The sequence below is a fragment of the Corythoichthys intestinalis genome, chromosome 6 (assembly GCF_030265065.1).
Source record: "Corythoichthys intestinalis isolate RoL2023-P3 chromosome 6, ASM3026506v1, whole genome shotgun sequence".
Taxonomy (NCBI): Eukaryota; Metazoa; Chordata; class Actinopteri; order Syngnathiformes; family Syngnathidae; genus Corythoichthys; species Corythoichthys intestinalis.
This window is the reverse complement of record NC_080400.1, coordinates 59,272,828-59,288,493: the sequence shown is the minus strand read 5'-3', so window position 1 is coordinate 59,288,493 and position 15,666 is coordinate 59,272,828. Positions and strand designations below refer to the sequence as shown.

Below are 15,666 nucleotides of genomic sequence, written 5' to 3'. Positions count from 1 at the left end.
CAGCTTAACTCAACGGTGGGGACTATCGATGCAAGCTGTTCCGTCAAACAAATCCACATTAAATTTTGACTCATTTATGTTAGATACTTCCACTATCGAAACATGAATACGATTATGGATAGCAGTGGGAGAGTTTTTTAAACATATAATGTCTTGTCAATAATATTGCTTATTGTGCAGAAAGCCATAGACTTCATGATGATATTGACAGGTCAGAGTCGACCTTCACTGCGCCTCGCCTTCAAGGAGGGGGATCCCACAATCCACTTCAATTATCCGCAGTCGGTTGCAGCGACACATGTAGCGATCCAACGCCGGATTTATGTTGAAAAAGTATGAAAGCTTTACCGCATACAAACAGGAAGGATTGTTTTAGGAGTGATTTGTTAAAGGATTCAAGGTATATTTTTCGTATTTTCACAAGAATTTTCAACTTAAAAAGCTATTTGTTGTAAGGCGGCCGCCACATTGACTGACAGACAAGCATTGTACTTTGACATATTTATGTAAAATAAATGCTAACTGCACGTTTTTTTTTTTGCTTTTAACCAAGAATCGAAACTGTTTTACGTTCATATCTATAAAGAATTCAGTATATATATATATATATATATATATATATATATATATATATATATATATATATATATATATATATATACAGTGCCTTGCAAAAGTATTCAGCCCCCTTGAACCTTGCAACCTTTCGCCACATTTCAGGCTTCAAACATATAGATATAAAATTTTAATTTTTTGTCAAGAATCAACAACAAGTGGGACACAATCGTGAAGTGGAACAAAATTTATTAAATAATTTAAACTTTTTTAACAAATAAAAAACTGAAAAGTGGGGCGTGCAATATTATTCAGCCCCCTTGCGTTAATACTTTGTAGCGCCACCTTTTGCTCCAATTACAGCTGCAAGTCGCTTGGGGTATGTTTCTATCAGTTTTGCACATCGAGAGACTGACATTCTTGCCCATTCTTCCTTGCAAAACAGCTCGAGCTCAGTGAGGTTGGATGGAGAGTGTTTGTGAACAGCAGTCTTCAGCTCTTTCCACAGATTCTCGATTGGATTCAGGTCTGGACTTTGACTTGGCCATTCTAACACCTGGATACGTTTATTTTTGAACCATTCCATTGTGGATTTGGCTGTATGTTTTGGATCATTGTCCTGTTGGAAGATAAATCTCCGTCCCAGTCTCAGGTCTTGTGCAGATACCAACAGCTTTTCTTCCAGAATGTTCCTGTATTTGGCTGCATCCATCTTCCCGTCAATTTTAACCATCTTCCCTGTCCCTGCTGAAGAAAAGCAGGCCCAAACCATGATGCTGCCACCACCATGTTTGACAGTGGGGATGGTGTGTTCAGGGTGATGAGCTGTGTTGCTTTTACGCTAAACATATCGTTTTGCATTGTGGCCAAAAAGTTCAATTTTGCTTTCATCTGACCAGAGCACCTTCTTCCACATGTTTGGTGTGTCTCCCAGGTGGCTTGTGGCAAACTTTAAACGAGACGTTTTATGGATATCTTTGAGAAATGGCTTTCTTCTTGCAACTCTTCCATAAAGGCCAGATTTGTGCAGTGTACGACTGATTGTTGTCCTATGGACAGACTCTCCCACCTCAGCTGTAGATCTCTGCAGTTCATCCAGAGTGATCATGGGCCTCTTGGCTGCATCTCTGATCAGTTTTCTCCTTGTTTGAGAAGAAAGTTTGGAAGGACGGCCGGGTCTTGGTAGATTTGCAGTGGTCTGATGCTCCTTCCATTTCATTATAATGGCTTGCACAGTGCTCCTTGAGATGTTTAAAGCTTGTGAAATCTTTTTGTATCCAAATCCGGCTTTAAACTTCTCCACAACAGTATCTCGGACCTGCCTGGTGTGTTCCTTGGTTTTCATAATGCTCTCTGCACTTTAAACAGAACCCTGAGACTATCACAGAGTAGGTGCATTTATACGGAGACTTGATTACACACAGGTGGATTCTATTTATCATCATCGGTCATTTAGGACAACATTGGATCATTCAGAGATCCTCACTGAACTTCTGGACTGAGTTTGCTGCACTGAAAGTAAAGGGGCCGAATAATATTGCACGCCCCACTTTTCAGTTTTTTATTTGTTAAAAAAGTTTAAATTATCCAATAAATGTTGTTCCACTTCACGATTGTGTCCCACTTGTTGTTGATTCTTGACAAAAAAATTAAATTTCATATCTTTATGTTTGAAGCCTGAAATGTGGCGAAAGGTTGCAAGATTCAAGGGGGCTGAATACTTTTGCAAGGCACTGTATATATCAGGGGTCGCGTTAACCGAATATTTTCCGTCGTTGACCGTTTTTTTAAAACGGTGACGGAAAAAACTGAAGTCCGTCCGTCATTTTGACAGGTTGCAATTCACACCCCAGACCACAGGGTGGCGAGTGAGCATATTAATTAGCTATTGTCTCTCTTAATGCATGAGGTCGTTGGCTATTCTGTCAGAATATTGTAGCGTCACCGAGGTCTGGCGGCGGCACCGTGATTGACACATCAACGCGAGGTTCTTATTGGTGCACCCGGTGTGCCAGCGCGTCATCCAATTGGTGGACTAGATTGCCACCTGTGTATAGACCCCAATCACATGACGTCACAACTCCGCCCCCCTGACTGGAGCCGCCATACTGTCCGTCAGCTCGTCGTGTTTACACATTACCGCTACGTACATGCCTCCTATTACGGCGTGTTTTTCTGCTCGTTAACATTCATAATCAAAATGGTGAAGGCGTGTGTGGCGGTTGGTTGCAGTAACAGAGAAGATAGACAGAGAGACTTGAAGTTCTACCGTATTCTGAGAGAACCGAGGAGAGCGAGATGGACTGCTGTAATTCGACAAGAAATCTGGGCACCAAACGATCACCACAGACTATGTAGTAGTCATTTTATATCTGGTAAGATGCATTTAATATATATTTAGAAGATTTTGGGCTGACAACCACAATTAAGATCATTGTATGACGTTGGTGATTGGGGTCTATATAGTCGCCTCTTTTTCTTTGGGGGCGGAGTTGTTGTTTTGTTGGTGTTGTCGGCGGTAAGCAGAGTAAAAAGAGGGAGAAAAATACCACAACTTTTCTCAACTCTAATTTTTTGCCGCCAAGCAAGCGTTAGAATATTAATTAAAAATGAATGAAAACTAAATACTATTGAATATGTCATCATTATCATTTTAAAGATTTAAGTGACGGGTAAAAATAGATTATGACCGGATTTTTATGACCCTGTCAGTCAAAATGACAGACAACGAAAATGTCTAGCGCAACCTCTGATATATATATGTCTATATGCTGCATTAGCAGATTCATGGTGCATTAAGCCATGAAAAAGCCATTAAAAAGCATGGCTGCTTTTTCAGTCTTGTCTGTGTTTTCCGCCATATAGGCTGTATTGGCACCATGGAAAAAGTGCTTAGAAAATGGATTTCGTTCCACTGAAATGGATCTACATGACCTCTGCATTGTAATTTACATACGTTGCTAATCACTACCAAAAAAAAAGTTCTACTCACGGTTTCCAGTCATTTTTTAGTAATTAGCGTTTTCGTGTCGGTCTTATTTTTCCCCGTGGCGCAGTGATATTGATACGGCGGAGTCGTATCGTCAGTGTGTGAAGCCATTTTAGGTCACGTGCACCAATAGGAGACGAGGACTGTTGCTATGCGCTTCTGAAACAAACAATATGTCAAGCTACGACACGAGCGAAGATGAACCAAAGATAAGAAAACCGCATTCGGAATTTAGTCAAAAGGCATCGAAACGATGCTATATGCATCTCTCAACTGTCCAAGGGCGAAAAAGGGCAGGAATTTGGACAAAACATGCAGAGCCCGCGTGGTTGCGTCAGACAATGGCTTTCTCTCCAGGCTCCGTCGAAGGATCTTGCTGAAAATGCGTCGACTGGGATTTTTAACGACATTGACTACAGGTAAGCCACACACACGCCTTTTGTTGTGAATAACTATGGGAGTTGTGGGCTTCTGGTCAGATCACATATGAAGTTAAGACTTGCAATGTGAGTTCTGGGCTGTAGCGGTCATTATTTTGATGTTACATTGTTAACTTTGGGCAAAAAGTTTAGATTGACAAATAACATAGTATTTAGTCTGTTTAACCGTAGTTCCAAAAACCTATTTGATAATTTTATTCAGGAAAAAATGGCAGAATGGACAAGCCTATATAATTTGGATTGGAAGATTATGTAAATATGATATGGATGAAACAGTTCTCACATGGTTTATGTGTGTGTGTGCGTGTTTTTCAGAACTGAAACACCCTTCACTGACAGCTACAACTTCTTCTGTGAGACCGTCGTCCATTAAAAGATTAGAGTTGACCAGGAAGTGCTGCGAATGGACAAGCTTGTGGAAATATGGCTTTATTGGGACCATGGAAAAAGTGCTTAGAAAATGGATTTTTTCAAAGCCATTACCCTCCTAACTTAGTCACCAGCCAGAAATGTATCTTGAAATGAATACACAAAAATACAGATCTAGTGTTGCTGTTTTTGCTTAAGTGTTATATTAATTCTGGCAACACAAAATCTTTATCAAATGTCATAAACACATCTACCAAACATTTGAAACAAGTATTGGTGCCTTAGTATACACATAGATGAATTCAGAATGAGAAATGTAGCTAATTTCTTGAAGGAAACACTTCAACATTAATGATTTGCACCCAGCACAATGAAATATATATTGAATTAAGCTGAAGGCTTATGTGTCATATTAAAAATATCACAACCTACTATGCAATGAAATATATAAAATAAAAAATGCACGCCATGATCATAAATAGCTGAAAATCAACCCAGTTGCTACCACACCCTCCTAAATGTGAATCATGGCAAAAATGGAATAAGACAAAAAAATTACAGGGTGATCAAAAATATAATGTGCCAAAATCATAAGGTGATACTTAAAAAATGAAAGACATCACAAAAGAAGTGATGGACACGTGTTGAAGATAACTTCCAAGTTTTATTTCATGTTTCACAAGTGCTCAAATGTGAGCACACCCAGCAGCACGGACAAAATCAAGCCACGATGAGAATTCCTCTCAAACGTGTGCATGTCGCAGTTACTGTCTTGATTGCAACTGTTGTTCGATATTTCACATCATCAGTACTTGCTGGACGTGTTGGTATGTTAAAGACAAAGTTCGTTATCCATCTGTATGGCACATAACGTACTGGACTGTCTCAGAAAATTAGAATACACAATATTCTAATTTCCTGAGACAGTCAGGAAATTAGAATATTGTGTATTCTAATTTCCTGAGACAGTCCTGTATATATACACAGGACTGTCTCAAAAAATTAGAATATTGTGTATTCTAATTTCCTGAGACAGTCCAGTATGTTATACACTAAGTGTATATTCCACCACTTCCAGCAAATATTGATGACATGAAAGATTACATAACAGACGCAATCAACGCGGGAGGGAGGAATTCTCATGTCAACTTGATGTTGTCCATGCTGCTGGTGATGGCCATATTTGAGTACTATGAAAACATGAAATTAAACTTAGTTACTTCCGACATCTGTCCAAGGTAGTTTTTTTTTTAATGTTTTTCGTTTTTGACATGGCATTTTGATTTTGCCACAGCCTTTTTTAATCACACTGCATATACACAAAAGTTTGGAATCATTCAAGTATGGTACTGTTGGTACACATTTATTTAAACATGGAAGTGTCTCATACTATAAAAATACACATTATTACACATACAAATATTGAAAAGTGAATTTAAAAAAAAAAATAGAAATAAAAGAATAGTAAAACTGTACATGACAACATTACTCCTCAAAATCGCTTTACTCCAAGTCATCATCCCATCCAAGTGTCTTCTGTTTCTTTGGAAACATTCTCACATGCTTGGCACCGATATAAATCAGGACAAGAAAGTTTTGCAGACATACAGGAACATCTTCCCATGTCACAACTGGTTGCCTTTCAACTACAGTTGACTACTTGCAAAACAGTATCAGGGGCAGGATTTTTAGTCATCCATGTCACTGCCAACTGCCCATCCTCAATGTCCCACCCATTCCCAATGGGTGAAGGGGCACACATTTTAACTGTCAGACAACGTTTCATAATTGCTGCTTGATAGTTTGCTGTCCTGCAATGTTGGTACAGAGCATCAGTTTTGGGGGGAATAGAATGTTCTGGCAAGACTGACGAGGCTATACAGAAAGATCTGCATTTGGCATCATTTTTGGCACATGACTGGCCAAACAGGTGGCACACTTATTTACACAACGTGTTAAATGTTTGTAGGTCAAGTTTAAAACTGCTGCCCAGCTTTGCAAACCCAGTCAGGTATTCTTTTTTATGACATGCAAAAGAAAAGGTTTTTTTGCCTTTGCCATGAAAGGCACAAGCAGAGTCACAACCTGTGAATGTATGGATGCCAATGAGTGCTGAACACACACTATTGCCAGGAGCTGCAGAGACCTTAGAGACGTCAGTCCTCGTTCTGTTGCCTCCTCCTGTGAAAAAATGCAATTTACACTGTAAATCTATCTGCAGACTTACAGCAATCACTGCCACGTCAGTATCAGGGCTTTTATTGACTACAGCTTGATGTTCTTGAGCCAAAAGGTTTATTTAACCATTGTCACCCATAACTGGTATGCAATAAAAAGTTATACTGGATTCACTTTCGACACACTGTACCCTATATACATTTTATAACAAAGTGGTATTGATATCTGGGCTAAAAAATGATATCGTTACAACACCAGTTTGAATAAGAATTTTTTGAGCATAAGTTAATAACAATTAACCTTGTAGTAAAGGCGTGCGTGTGGCTTACCTGTAGTGAATGTCGTTAAAAATCCCAGTCGACGCATTTTCAGCAAGATCCTTCGACGGAGCCTGGGGAGAAAGCCATTGTCTGACGCAACCACGCGGGCTCTGCACGTTTTTTCCAAATTCCTGCCCTTTTTCGCCCTTGGACAGTTGAGAGATGCATAGAGCATCGTTTCGATGCCTTTTGACTAAATTCTGAATGCGGTTTTCTTATCTTTGGTTCATCTTCGCTCGTGTCGTAGCTTGACACGGTCGCCGCCATATTGTTTGTTTTAGAAGCGCATAGCAACAGTCCTCGTCTCCTATTGGTGCACGTGACCTAAAATGGCTTCACACACTGACGATACGACTCCGCCGTATCAATATCACTGCGCCACGGGGGAAAAAAAGACCGACACGAAAACGCTAATTACTAAAAAATGACTGGAAACTGTAAGTAGAACTTTTTTTTTGGGTAGTAATTAGCAACGTATGTAAATTACAATGCAGAGGTCATGTAGATCCATTTCAGTGGAACGAACCAACACAATTTTGGCTCAGCCAATACAGCCTAATATATATATATATATGAATGAAAACACAGACAAGACTGAAAAAGCAGTTTCTGCTCTTGAACTCCTCTTTGAAAGAAACTGCTGTATTATAAGCCAATACAACTGTTGTGTTTGATAGAACAATATGTCTATATGCTGCCATAGCAGATTCATGGCGCATGAAGCCCCCGAACTATTTTTAATTTGTCCGTTTAACCCTGGAAATCCCCGTTTCCAGACGTCACGCAACCGCTTTTGTTTCAACCCAGCCATAAAAAGAAGGTAATTGTATTTGGTATTCAAAATGTCGGTTATTTTTAGCCTAGAATCATTAATTGATGTCTAATATTTTGTTTAAAAAAATACATGACTTAAAAAAATATATTCACTCTCATATTTTAAACTTTTAAATAAATTACGTCACAATGACAAAAAATGGTGTCTGTAAATAAGTCACGGATTGCTACCTCATAACTATGGCTTAATTCTATTGTTTTTTGTTACTGTTGCATTTTCCTCGATATGTTAGATGTTAAATTATCGATCCAAACATAGAAAAATTGAAAAAAAAAAAAACATTTAAAAGGGTAAATATATTAAAAAGAACATCTCGACCACTCCTTGATGTCTGCGATGTCTGCATCGCGACCCTTACTATTTGACCATGTTTCACCCATAAAATCCCCCCAAAATCTGGCTGTGGCCATTCACAGCTGTGTCTTGACATTTGATGATACATGCTACATGGACTTTTTGGATCGAAACAAGGTAAGTACGCGATAACATTTTGTTAAAATCATGGCATCTTTAATTATGCTCTTGCGTGCTCTCACTTCCAGTTAGGGTTTTGCTGTTAATATATATATACATATATATATATATATATATATATATATACACACACACTCACCGGCCACTTTAATAGGTACACAATGCCAGTAACAGGTTGGACCCCCTTTTGCCTTAAGAACTGCCTCAATTCTTTGTGGCATAGATTCAACAAGGTGCTGGAAGCATTCTTCAGAGAGTTTGGTCCATATTGACATGATGGCATCACACAGTTGGTGCAGATTTGTCGGCTGGACATCCATGATGCGAACCTCCTGTTCCAACACATCCCAAAGATGCTCTATTGGATTGAGATCTGGTGACTGTTGAGGCCATTTGAGTACAGTGAACTCATTATCATGTTCAAGAAAACAGCCTGAGATGATTCTAGCTTTATGACATGGCGCATGATCCTGCTGAAAGTAGCCATCAGAAGTTGGGTACATTGTGGGCATAAAGGGATGGACATAGTCAGCAACAATACTCAGGTAGGCTGTGGCGTTCCAACGATGCTCAATTGGTACCAAGGGGCCCAAAGAGTGCCAAGAAAATATTCCCCACACCATTACACCACCACCACCAGCCTGAACCGTTGATACAAGGCAGGATGGATCCATGGTTTCATGTTGTTGACGCCAAATTCGGACCCTACCATCCGAATGGCGCAGCAGAAATCGAGACTCATCAGACCAGGCAATGTTTTTCCAATCTTCTATTGTCCAATTTTGATGAGCTTGTGCAAATTGTAGCCTCAGTTTCCTGTTCTTAGCTGAAAGGAGTGGCACCCGGCGTGGTCTTCTGCTGCTGTAGCCCATCTGCCTCAAAGTTCAACGTACTGTGCATTCAGAGATGCTCTTCTGCCTACCTTGGTTGTAACGGGTGGTTATTTGAGTCACTGTTGCCTTTCTATCAGCTTGAACCAGTCTGGCCATTCTCCTCTGACCTCTGGCATCAACAAGGCATTTCCGCCCACAGAACTGCCGCTCACTGGATATTTTTTCTTTTTCGGACCATTCTCTGTAAACCCTAGAGATGGTTGTACGTGAAAATCCCAGTAGATCAGCAGTTTCTGAAATACTCAGACCAGCCCTTCTGGCACCAACAACCATGCCACGTTCAAAGTCACTCAAGTCACCTTTCTTCCCCATACTGATGCTCGGTTTGAACTGCAGGAGATTGTCTTAAACCATGTCAACATGCCTAAATGCACTGAGTTGCCGCCATGTGATTGGCTGATTAGAAATTAAGTGTTAACGAGCAGTTGGACAGGTGTACATAATAAAGTGGCCGGTGAGTGTATGCCTCCCGTTCAAAATTTTTCTTCCCCCAGAAAACTGATATTTTAAGCTTTCCACAATGCAGGCCCCTTATTAATCGTCCCCGCGCCCCTTGTCCCGTCAATATCATTATGCACTGGTTAATGGTCAGTTTACATTTGTGTTTTCTTAACAGACTATTTATTGAAGTGTGTCATTTCTTATGTTTCAACATTATTTTATCCATTATCAGAGTTATAAGAAATTTGTGATTTGCATATTTAGATTATTTGAGCGACGATCTTTTTTACACTAAAAGATTATTATTGATTTAGAGAATTTAATCAGTTCTCTTATTTCAACTTTGGAGTTAACTAGTTGTAACCAGTGACTTTTACCCAATCTTGGACTAAAACTCAACTGAAAGAACTCAAGCAGCAACGACTTCTTTCAAGACCTATTTTATTTCAATCATATGGTTGTTTATATATATTTACTGTTAACCCGGTAATTTGTAAATTGTTGTTCATTGTACAAACAACTTTCAAACACTAAAAGTGTGCTAAGTGGTTACTCATCCAGAGCAGTGTGTCAGGTTTATCAATCTAAACCAAGGTGCCGAAGTCCAGTCCCTGGGAGCCCCTATCCAGCTTGTTTTCCCTCCTCCAACACACCGAATCAAATAATCAGTATTGTTATCAGGCTCCTGCAGAGCTTGTGACATGCAAAACAAGCTGAATAGAGGGTCTTGAGGACCGGACTTGGACACCTCTGATCTAAACTTTTGCACCAAATCACCCAGCTCCTCCCAACACCATACATCCATTCATCCATTCTGAGCTTCTCACCATGATGTGGAGACCCTGATGGGCTACTAGAAAGACCAGGAATGGGGCTACAGCGACCCCCAACAGCCACTCCTCCGCCTATGACAGAGCCAGCTCCTCCAATGCTTCCTCCAAATGTAGTCACTCTGTTCAGTTCTTGCTCAATTTCTTCCAGGCCAGCACTCTTCTGGAAGCGTGACATCCGGTTGACAACCCTTGGAGACATATGTGTACGGGAGCATGGTGCACCTCCGTAGGGGTTGATCGGAAATACGTGGGTAGTCCCGCGAAGGGTACTTATTGCCACCCAACGACTGTCCTGGCTGAAACACATGTCCTGGACCTAGATGATAAAAATGTAACACCTGTCAGCAAACAATCACGATTCATAGACTTCATAATTGTATTGACATGTCACTTCCCCCGGACCCTGCGCAACGCCTTCCCGTAGGGGGCTGGACCAAACTCAGCTTCATTTAGTAGAAGTCAGTCGCAGACAGCACATGCTGCCCAAGCCAGATTTTTGATAAAGTACGAAAGCTGTACCTCATAAAAACCAGAGGGATTGTCTCAATTGAGACCATTTTACGTCCATATCTATAAAGAATTGAGTGATTTAAGCATTTATTCACAAGAATTTTCAACAGAAAAAAGCTCTTTGTGTACTGTACAGATGGCGTGGGCTAATTTTCCTAACTGACTGGCCCCATAGTTCGCAATATTTACGCAAAATAAATGCACAGTTTTTTTTTGCTTTTAACCAAGAATCAAGACTGTTTCACATCCATATCTACAAAGGAATCAGGGATTTAAGCATTTATTCACAAGAATTTTGAACGGAAAAAGCTCTATGTCTTTGATTCCACTCGGTCAGCTGCGGCCATGTTGGATTTCGTATCTCTCAATTTTGTTTTAGACATTTTTGCGTCCATATTAAAAAACAATCAGCTTTTACGTGTTTTATTTTATGCAACATTTCAATGTGATAACTTTCAGTTAAACACCATGGGTAAGAAGTTTTGGGTTGTGGGCCGCAAGACCAGATACTTGTCCCACCACGCAGCCGCCCAGGAGCAGGCAACCTTTGGGACCCTGATTAGTCTCCACAAATTCTCGTCCCCAAGGGCAAAACCTGGTCCTACACCAACCCCTACGCCGACAGCAACAAGCAGATCTTCGTCTAATTTGAACCCGTGCACCTTTGGAAGAACATCTACAGCAGCTTCCCGAACAACGGCTGTATGGTGCTGCCCAGGTGTCCTGGGGCTGAAGTAAGAGGCCACTGGCCAGCATTATTCACTTTATAAAAAAGATTAATCAAAACACCTATCTTTCTAAAAAAAAAAAAACATGTTTTTTAGGAGCCTGAGAGGATGAGGACGGCCCGATTCTCGACCCAGAAGGTGCTGGCGCGCTCTTCTATCTATAAGCAGACCGTCGGGCTCATTATGGCGGTCGTCAAACCCAACACGGTCACCAGGCTGAGGCTCCTCGCCATGACCATGGGCAAAGAGGAACATATCCTGGAGATGGTTCAGAGGACAAGGGAGAGCTGGAGACAGGCCGGGCGGCCCTCAAGCGGCCATCTCTTCCCATAGCCCACATGGCGTCCTTTGGAATGTCGCTGTGCACAAGAGCACCTGCTGGAGTTCCTGGCGGTCCCGCTTCCACTGTTTTGATGCAAACATCTCCAATGATGTGACTTCAGAAGCGAGGAAGAACAAGGCCTTGGAGTGGCCGACCGACAGGGAAAGGAGCAGAGTCGAGGAGGGCAGAAAGGAGACAGCGAGGAACAGGGACTTGTACAAGTCGAGGAAGCTGACCAGAAAACGCAACGCATAGGAAAAGGCAATGTGATTGTTGTAAGACAAGGCTCACATCCTGGTAACACCACATCGATTATTTGCACTGCCTGAATTATAGGACTATCGCATACGCATTTTATATGTATGCTTATTCAGATTTTATACTTTATACTTGCAAGTCACTTATGAGATTTTAACTTATCTTTTCCTACACTGTAAAGGGAGATGCTCCACAATTTCATTGTACAACTGTATAATGACAAAAAAGGGCTATTCTATTCTATAAGTTGTGATTGTATAATCAATTTATTAATAATCTATTTATAAACTATTTAGAATTGATTCTGTATGTTTTCCTCATGTATTCAGTTTTTGATGTGAAAATTGAATGATTTATTAGCTGTTGAAAACTTGCAATACATAAAAGAAAAAATACGTTGGTATTTTGGGCAAAAACTTATCTGATATGTTAAATATTGCTATAATATGAAAATATGAAAATATAGGTGATTATCTCTGCATTTGGTGATTTTTGTGCATCTAGTGTAAAATCTTTATTGAATTTTTTTATGCCGCTGCTCATGAAGACACATAAATGGCTAAGGTTTGTTTTGGTTTTAGGTCAGTAGCAGCTTTGGTTTTGAAAATATTTGAATTTAGTTTTTGAAAAAGTTTTTGAAAGTAGGCCCCCTACGGATCGGCCTGTATCAATATTAGTTACTCATGGCATGACATTCCCTTTAGCGTAGCTCTATTTAGTGGATGCATAACGCAACCCCAACCACTACTACTTCTGCACCTTATAATGCAGTGCCAAAGCGCCTTATACAGAATATACGGTATTTGAGGAGAAGTAAAAGTAGTCGTCCAAAAAATTGACTCAAACACAAGCAAGAAAATATTAGGTAAAACAAATACTGAAGTAATCAGTAACTGCTTACAATTAGGGATGGAAATTTCTACTAATTTCCCTGCCGACAAGTCCCAGATTTTATTTGCGACTAGTCTAATGGTTTATAAGCAAGAAAACAAGAAAGCAAGTATAATACACATATAAAATAAAAACTTTAAAATGCAAAGTTTTTGTGTATTTACTAGCTATTTTAGCCCAAACATTAACAACAAGTTGTTTATTTAAATTCGATTGATGTAAAATTATATGTTCACTTTCAGTTTGGGGGTGTCTTTGATTTCACCCATACACTCATTTTCATTCCTATCAAATTATGTGTCATCATTTTGTTACTCATACGTCACTTACTTATTATCAGGAAAAATATGCAAGATCATTTCCCCTCCCATTTACAGTGGGGCAAATAAGTACTTAGTCAACCACTATTTGTGCAAGTTCTCCCACTTGAAAATATTAGAGAGGCCTGTAATTGTCAATATGGGTAAACCTCAACAATGAGAGACAGAATGTGGAAAAAAAACTGAACATCAAATTGTTTGATCTTAAAAAAAATATATTTGCAAATCATGGTGGAAAATAAGTATTTGGTCAATGCCAAAAGTTCATCTCAATACTTTGATATGTACCCTTTGTTGGCAATAAACGTTTTCTGTAACTCTTCACAAGCTTTTCACACACTGTTGCTGGTATTTTGGCCCATTCCTCCATACAGATCTCCTCCAGAGCAGTGATGTTTTGAGGTTGTCGTTGGGCAACACGGACTTTCAACTCTCTCCACAGATTTTATATGGGGTTGAGATCTGGAGACTGGCTAGGCCACTCCAGGACCTTGAAATGCTTCTCACGAAGCCACTCCTTTGTTGCCCTGGCTGTGTGTTTGAGATCATTATCATTATGAAAGACCCAGCCACGTCTCATCTTCAATGCCCTTGCTGATGGAAGGAGGTTTTCACACAAAATTGCTCGATACATGGCCCCATTCATTCTTTCCTTTACACAGATCAGTCGTCCTGGTCCCTTTGTAGAAAAACAGCCCCAAAGCATGATGTTTCCACCCCCATGCTTCGCAGTGGGTATGGTGTTCTTCGGCTGCAATTCAGTATTCTTTCTCCTCCCAACACGAGAACCTGTGATGGAGTTGTCGTTTGATATGGTCATAATGCACAGGTCCTGCACCCATCCGCAGCAAAACCGTTCGTAGCTTTGTAGCGATTTGTAATTTCAGAATCGCTGAAGAGTTTAGTAACATACACCAAACAATAAATACAGCAGAATGTCCATTTCGCGTAATTGTGAAAGCCCGTCGAAATCTTGCTTGTAAGGGTCCACATTGTTCACACCCTTAAGTCTGATCACATATCTGTTCTTCGCCTTAGTAACGCGTTTGTCTCTTTATCGAACTGGCAAGTTAAAGTTTAATGTCCCGTGAGCCAGACCTGCTTCCAATATGACTGCATTGTTGTCAAATCTGTCAATCAACACTCGAGCCTTAATAGCGTACGTACTTCAGAGCCGGTGTTTTCACACACAAACCGGAACAGCGCGTGTAGCAAACACACACACGCAAAACAGATGCAGAGGGATATGATGGCAGAGCATTCAGAGGAAAATTTGTCCTATACGAGGTGGAGATACACAGTAAACACTATTTCAAGTTGGTTGAAATTAAAGGAAAGAACGTGCATGTAAAGTGTAATTTATGTCCCGGGGCAAAGCTTTTGTCGACATTTGTGGTAAGCAATTCAAATCTGTTTATTTTGGTTGCACTTCAAGTGTAGGATAAATCTGTTGCTGGTGAGGTGCAATAAATATTACGAGGTTCTATAAAACAACTACCTGCCTGTTCTTCTCTATTGAACTGACTCGAATACTGCTCAGAAAATTTCAAATTCTTTGACATACAACAACTTCTTTTTAAAGTAATGGAAATAGTTACTTTCCCTGTTAACTAGTTAATTTTACTTTAGAGTAATTCAGTTACTAACTCTAACTTTGGAAGAAGTAGTGAGTAACTATTACTAATTACTTTTGTAAAGTAATGTGCCCAACACTGCTTAGAAACGCGAGAGATTCCGACATAAAAATAAATTCTTCATGGAAATGTCTGGCATGTGGGTTGAATTATAATGTTTTTATATGTTTGGATTTAACATACAAATCATTTTAGGGACATTGCGGCACGTAAAAAATCTTCTTTTGATAAATAGCGGATTGCAAGCAACTTTCAGGTGCATATCGCCATCTTGTGTACAAGAATATGCAGCGCTCATGCCTACACCCTTACGATCGATACATCAAGGTAATGTCTTTCAAGAATTTCAAGAACAATGCCATTCAAACAGTCTTCATCACCCCAAGTAAACCCTTCAGAGACCATTATCATCCCCAAAAAAAAAAAAGAAAAATGTATATTCATTGTTTAATATATCACGTACTGCACATATAACATGTCATCCCTCGAGGGAAAATGGCCTTGGTTCACGCATGCACTGTGGAAATACAGAAGCCCGTCACGATTGGTTAGTGACACCTGCACTGGCAACAGTACACGTCCAATTGATTTAAACTGGGAGGATTGGTTCTAAATGCTCATCTTCCAATGCCACTGATGGCGCGCAACATCCAATACATTTTTACTGGAAGGGGCG

At 40.0% G+C, this 15,666-nt stretch overlaps 1 protein-coding gene across 9 annotated transcripts in view; it reads right to left on the bottom strand.

Annotated features, from left to right (window-relative positions):
* bcas3 (BCAS3 microtubule associated cell migration factor) overlaps positions 1 to 15,666 on the bottom strand; it is a 525,512-nt gene that overhangs the window by 415,264 nt on the left and 94,582 nt on the right. For all 9 annotated transcript variants that reach the window (XM_057839609.1, XM_057839610.1, XM_057839618.1 and 6 more), the window contains exon 15: positions 10,322 to 10,643. In XM_057839609.1, coding sequence (XP_057695592.1) covers positions 10,322 to 10,643 — 322 coding nt within the window. The remainder of the gene's footprint in view (positions 1 to 10,321; positions 10,644 to 15,666) is intronic.